The sequence below is a fragment of the Akebia trifoliata genome, chromosome 11, assembly GCF_017979445.1.
Source record: "Akebia trifoliata isolate Shusen 1 chromosome 11, ASM1797944v1, whole genome shotgun sequence".
In the NCBI taxonomy this organism is placed as follows: Eukaryota; Viridiplantae; Streptophyta; class Magnoliopsida; order Ranunculales; family Lardizabalaceae; genus Akebia; species Akebia trifoliata.
The window spans coordinates 2,285,734-2,292,671 of NC_141385.1; the positions used below are offsets into that span (position 1 = coordinate 2,285,734).

The window sequence follows — 6,938 nt, forward strand, 5'->3', positions numbered from 1 at the left end:
AGGTTGATTATTTGTGCTTTGGTCAACTAAATATAGGGCCAACCCGTTCTGCATCTCGTTCCCAAATTCTACTCTCCGTTTGTTCAATAGTTAACCAATCAGTCTGATTTTTGGAGGTTAGGTCCACCAAAGATAGAGCCACAACTAGAATCTTGTTCCCAAAGTCCATACTCCTTTAATCCAATAGCTAGAGTTTGCCAATGAGTCTGATTTTTGCAGCTTTGGTTCCCAAAGTCCACACTGACATGAAAATCCTATTTCCCCACTATGATTGTGGTGGCAACAATAAATCAGGATATTAAAGAATAATTTCAAATTTGCATTGCTGTATAATTGTATTGATAAAAGGAACACGGCAAGCCCTTATTTTACAAATCTCACTGTGGACAGTGAGAGAGAGAAGATTTCCGTCAAACGCATCTTTAACATTTTGAGGAAAATCATCCATCATTGTAATAATACAAGAATCATGACAAGAAACTCGGAAGTTTGCCAAACTATCTGCCACAATGTTAGCATCTCTCCAAATATGCCGAATATAGCACGAGCAACCCTCCAAGGGATTTCTAGCCTTCCACAACCAGTGTTCCACTGACCTAAGGCAGACCTTGACCCAACAGCCCACTGGCAATGATTTATCTTGGTTCGAACAATAGAATTCCACACAGCAGACCATCAATCCTTCTTCACCCCTTTTTTCCTTATCAAATCCCAAGCTTCTTTAGAGGAGAAGTTGCCTGAAGGAGACACACACCACGCTACTCTGTCAAGAAATCCTTTGTTCAAGACCTGAGAAGAAATGGTACGAACAGCAGCTTCATTTGAAATCCCAAACAAAAGGTGGCTCGGAATAAAACTGTTGCTAGAACTTGCAAATCTCTCAATCTTGCCATTTTGTAGGAGCGAATTCAACCGTTTACTAAAAACTTCCTCTGCTAGAATAAAGAGACTTGGGGACAGAGGATCACCCTAGCGTAAACCTCTTGAGCCTTTGAAGAAGCCAAAAGAGGAGCCAGTCACCAAGATGGAATAAGAAGCATTTGAGATGCAACCTGAGAACAGAGAGACAAATAATGACCACTCCACATCTGATTTTCCGGTTCAAATATTCTCGCAATACAAATAACTCAAGCTCATTTTTTGACATAAATAGCTGTGACAAAGCCCTAGAAAATGTCTTTAAGTGCAAGTTGTTTTTAATTGTGAGCATATACTTTTGTTTACGATCATCAGGGAAATTGCTCAGTTATCAACATTCCATTCATAGAAGGTGTATTGTTACTTGTATGTTGGTCAGGCTGAGTTGATCGTGATTCAATGTCCATCGAAGTCATATCAGACACCCTTCTACTATGCGATAAAAGTGCAGTTGGTGAAGATAATGTGTGAGTAATAGAATAGCTACTAATCATAATAACAACAGTTTCCATGGTAGGTCTGCCTGCAACATCATCTTGAACACATAATAGCGCAATGTGGATGCATCTAATCACTTCACTTCTTGAAAAAGAATCCTTCAAAGTTGGATCTATCAACTCTAAAGCTGTTCCTTCATTCCAATGTCTCCATGCCTGCAATAACTCAACATATATTTGTTAAAGATAAATCCAAGTTCTTTAAGTCAAGACATTCTTCTTTTACTTTCTATGGATATCCAGACTTAATCAACGAAATAAAAATAAAAATTACACCCAAATAGTCATACTCACATAGCTTACAAGGTCCTCCGCACACTCTGCTTGATAAAAACTACTGTTTTTCTTGCCAGTCACAATCTCCAGAAGCAATATACCGAAACTGTAAACATCTGACTTCACTGAGAACTGCCCATGCATCACATACTCTGGTGACATATACCCACTGCATCACCAATAAAATAGATTGAGATAGTCAGCTCTAAGATTTTATTTAAATAGTTTCGTCTACTCCATATCAGGAATCAAATTTTTTATTTTTTTTGCTAAGTCATATCCGGAGTCACTTAATTCAGCTTAGAGATGAAATTTTGGTACTCGCTATGTTCCGACAATTCTACCGGTATTGCCTTGACTTTGGTCCACTACAAAAAGCTTCACCAATCCGAAATCTGAAATTTTTGGGTTCATCTCTGCGTCTAACAAAATGTTGCTGGCTTTGAGATCTCGATGAATAATCCTATGTCGAGAATCTTCATGAAGATAGAGAAGCCCTCGAGCAATCCCTTCTATGATTTTGTAACTCGTATCCCAATTTAAATATGTTCATTTTATTGGATCTATAATACATCAAACAGAAAAGCTAAGTTAGGTCTATAAGTATATGGTAATCATCAGATGTAAGCAATCTACAGTACCTTGATTTTTAAAAGATATACTTCAATAATTCTCTTGTATGATGATTTTTATGAATAATTTTTTAAGACTTTATCAGGATTACTAAAATATCATCACGTAAATGATAATTAAATTGTTGTTGTTCATCACTAAAATACAATAGAAGGATTGCTTTGAGTTTTGTTTTTTTAATGAAAAATCACTATATGGGAGGTTGTTAAAAATAATGTTATATCGGAGGGAGACAAACCAAATAAAAAGTGATCAAGGCTTTTGTTGGGCACAAACTCATAGATCAATAGCTTCTCTTCTTCTTGGATGCAGTAACCTAGGAGCCTAACAAGATTCCTGTGTTGAAGTTTGGCCACTAAGACAACCTCATTCTTAAATTGTTCTTCACCTTGTCTAGAGTTTCTAGGGAGTCTCTTTACAGCTATTTCATGTCCATCAGATAGCCTTCCCTGAGAACATATTGCAATAATCAGAATAAAACTGAATAAAAATTCATAATTTGCCTAAAATGATATTTACAACCTCCTTACGATATTCTAAGATTTGAATCCAATATATTTGAGCTGTATGAAAAATTATAGTTTGTTTTTTTTGTATGATAACAATTACCTTGTAAACAACACCAAATCCACCTTCACCAAGCTTATTATCATCAGAGAAGTTTCCTATAGCAGCTTCTATTGTATCAAAGCCATATTTCAAGGATTCCGTGTCTGTTATCTCCTCGAGATCTTTGCCAAAGTAATTAACAAAATAGAAATGTGAATCAAATGAGTAGAGACTTAACAAAAGACAGTAAATCTGTGAAAGATGATATGTTCTTTCATCATTTGAAACTTGGAGAGTGAGATCTGTCGACAATAAATTTCAACGGATGTACCTCGAGATCTGTGAAAAATAATCGCAAATGATTATTTTGATTTTTAATGAAAAGTAGATACAGATCTCAGTGTTTCCTCTGATTAACAGTCAAGTACAAAATAGTGATGATGACGTATGTAGCTTTTCTTCTCTCCGTGCTTCGCGCTTTATCGGCTGAGAAAGTTTGCTTGGACGGTGGTTTTGCTTTGTGCTTGATCTTCTGTAGAGGCTTCTGTAGATTTTCTTCTCTCCGGGCTTCGCGCTTTATCGGCTGAGAAAGTTTTCTTGGCTTTCGGAGAAGAGCTTTATGCTTGATCTTCTCTTTAATCGGAGTCCGGATCTCTGAAGAACCTTGCTTTGTCTCTGGAGGAGGGCTTGAGAGCTTCTTCTTCTCTAGAGGGAGAGCTTCTGTCTTCTGAGAGAAAGTGATCCCGATCCCCTCTCAATGAGAGAGGCTCTTGTATTTATAGACTTAAAAGTAATTTAGCTTTCCAATTATACCCCCAATTTAAAGAAGTTTAATTGATTTATTTAAAAAGCTAAATTTGTCCAAATCCAATTTTAAGGATTTAATGGATCATTATCGGGCCAAACTTATTTATTTAGGTGTAAGGCCCAATATTTAATGTGGATCACTTGAATTTGTTGGCTCATGGGTTTTATCTGCGAAAACCCAAACCCAAACTATATGAGGCCCTGTCCCTCAATTTACATTTGTGGGCCAAATTTTGATTTGATGGGCTTTTTGTTAACTTAGAAGGATTTAGGGGCCCGTTTAAATTTTGATGCCTACAAATGCCCCCTCAAGGATGCATTGTCGGATGCGTAGCTAACGACGATGTTTCCTTGATCATGTTGTAAGGAGTGTAAATGCTTTAGTGAAGAGTAACCTTTATGTTGGCATTTTCATCTGATCTCCTTATAGTGTGTTTTTAATTCATTTGTCTTTCAAGCTATTGAAGCTTAGTGAAGGTTCTCAATTTTGAGATCGATCGCACTTCGCTTCCTTGAGAACTTGTTGTCCGAGAAAACAATCAAGATGAATTTCATTAGTTTTTTTCAACTTGATCTTTTAAAGGTTTTACTCAACGAATTTGTCGGATTTACTCGGAAAATTACAAGTACTTGAGCTTGGAGGAGTTGGTAACGCACGACCTCAATTTGCAATCATGCGAGAAGTAACCTTTTGAAAACTCTCAAGAAAATATTTTCCTTGAATTATTTGGAAAATATATATTTTTTGTATCAATAATTTTTTTTTTTTTTTTTTTTTAACACCAACAGAACAAGAGGAAAAAATTTGATCATTGGCATTGTGTTAGTCACGATTGATAGGTGGGATTTGGCTTAAAAGAAACCAACTTACATTGGAATTTGGTGTACTTGAGATGTATGACATCAAACTATGTTTTTGCTTTTTTTGTTTTTTGTTTTTTTCAAGTCAACTTCCAACCTCATCCGGAACACTTTTCCTATGTGTTTGAGGTCACTCCAGCACTATTTAAAGATAAATTGTAGTGATTTGGTAGTTGAAGTTTTACCTTACCAATATGGGGCCCACGAGTATAATTTTTTTTTCTTTGGTAACTGATGACGTGGTACAAATGGAGTAGAAATTGGATAGAACTTAGACTCCAATTGAAATAAGAAGTCAATTTCAACTCAAACTGATGGTGAAGCTTTAACAAAAACCCAACTCTTATATGAATCATATTTCTGACGGCTACAATTTAGACGCTTAGCACTATTGATTTCATATAGGATTGGTGAGAATGATAAATGATTTTTTAAATTTTTTTTTTTTTTTAATTTTTTTTTTATCATCTTCATCTCGCCCATCTCCATCTCCATCTCAATGTGGTGTTAAATCGCCAAACGTGGTAATCTATGTGAGAGCCAACACCCTTGGTAAGAATTAGCAACTTATTTGGTGTGACGCTAGTCTTACTCATAAAGAGTCCGAATGAAACTCTTTTTTTTTTTTTCTCTCTTTCAATCTCCAAACACCCACAACGTGTTCAAGAAGGACTCCTTCTATAAACTGATCGAACCGGCCGGTTAGATGAAGCTCTTTCAATCCTTCTGAAACACCAACAATTGAATCTAAGAAGGACTCTCATCCTATAAATAGAGCACACGATTGCTGCTGTTAATGGCTGATTTTTTTTTTTTTTTTTTTTTTGAAGGGAAATTGCAGCAACACATTTGTTTTTGGAGTGCTACATGCCTGATGTTAATGGCTGTTTCTTGAAGGGATGTTGCAGCAACACTTCTTGGAATGCTACATGCCTACAGGTACCCTCTTCTCCTTCTCCTTATTCTTCTTTTTCTAATTCTTTTCTTTCTACCAAAACAGGGGCTGCGACCTCCACATTAGGGATTTAATCTTTGAAGCAATATAGAATGAGAAGCCATTGCAACCATGAGTCCTTCAATTCCTTTCTAGTTTAATAAACTAGATGATGTGCTCAAGGTATTATTTGGTGATCATATAATTTGGGCAGCATTAGAGTTAGATTTAAGCGATGAAGAACATGATCAAAGAACAGCATGATGATAGAAAACTTCAACTTCTGAACCGACAGAGAAGATCGACATAAGATCGAAGCAACACACCCACGTAGATCGTGTTCCGGCCATCGAATGGTTGTAGTTAATCCATCATGCACAAAATCATTGTTTCCTGATTGAAATCAATGCCAACTTTCTTGATTGCAGGACTATATCGAATTCACTTCTCTTAGTGATCAATTGGTTGTGGTTCGTGCAATTGAGATGTATGTATCTGACCAAAGCGTTGGACGTGTAGATGCACCACTAGGTCTTGCTTGAGCTTGATGAGAACTTGGCCAGTGATTTTCTTATTGCTTGATTCATCACTTTGTCCCCTTCTCGTGTCATCTACATTCCTCTGTCAAAGAACAATCCAGATCGCACAATGCCAATGGTTTGCCTTTTTCCATATAAAAGAAGAAAAGTTTTTTTTATAAATCGATCAGTCCTACCCCTTTTTTTTTTTTTAGGCAGTGGCTTAATGCTTGTTATTATGAATAGTGGCAAAATAGATTGGTACACAATGAAGCAGATGACGATTCCAAGATGCTCGAACAATTTCTCATAGTTGAGGAAGAGGCGCTTGACGATGCCTACTACACATGGTAATGGGATTCAGCAGAGGAGAGCGAAAGCATTTAGATGGAGGACAGAAGATCATCGTCCATTGGTAGCTATTTGTCTACATGACTTCGATGATGACAAATTTATGCTTTGAAATGGGGCAATACTTGTGGAGAATCAATTGCAAACAACTTCAATGTGTAAAGATCTTAAAGGAAGAGTTTCTTTAAGATAGACACTTATTAATCAAGTATATTTATTTAATCCAGTTAGCAAAATCCTCAAGTACAGATTGAAAATTATTGGATTTCTTTATTACGCCCCATCAACACAAGTATGGCAGTCAGCTTATTGCATGGATTCAAATTGCCTGATCAATGCTAAACCTACAGCCTAAAGAAGGCCACCATTGACTCTCATCTTCAAAATATAAGGCCACATTAAAGTAGTGTTGTACTACAATCTAAATCACTGTTGCTGCTGCAGCAAAGTACTCGCATCCCTGTTTGCGCATACCTTGGATTATAGAATTTATTGGTCACGAATCAGATTGCTAGTTACTTGAAGATAAGTCTTTGTAAGTGAGCAAATGACAATGATCAATGATGGCTCTGGCAACAATTTTCATCCAAAACA

The 6,938-nt window shown here is 36.5% G+C and overlaps 2 protein-coding genes across 2 annotated transcripts; both read right to left on the reverse strand.

The window, feature by feature from the left end:
- Nucleotides 1-287: 287 nt before the first annotated feature.
- LOC147390279 (cysteine-rich receptor-like protein kinase 10) lies at nucleotides 288-3,109 on the reverse strand. Its single transcript, XM_086457366.1, has 3 exons — nucleotides 2,934-3,109; nucleotides 1,710-2,773; nucleotides 288-1,571 (listed from the first exon to the last, which is right to left on the reverse strand). Exons 2-3 carry the CDS (start codon nucleotides 1,851-1,853, stop codon nucleotides 1,230-1,232), a joined length of 486 nt encoding a protein of 161 aa, XP_086313492.1. The 5' UTR covers nucleotides 1,854-2,773; nucleotides 2,934-3,109; the 3' UTR covers nucleotides 288-1,229.
- Nucleotides 2,016-4,235, reverse strand: LOC147390280 (cysteine-rich receptor-like protein kinase 34). The gene is made up of 4 exons (XM_086457779.1): nucleotides 4,184-4,235; nucleotides 2,934-3,055; nucleotides 2,563-2,773; nucleotides 2,016-2,203 (listed from the first exon to the last, which is right to left on the reverse strand). The coding sequence occupies exons 1-4, from the start codon at nucleotides 4,233-4,235 to the stop codon at nucleotides 2,016-2,018; spliced, it is 573 nt and encodes a 190-aa protein (XP_086313905.1).
- Nucleotides 4,236-6,938: the final 2,703 nt, after the last annotated feature.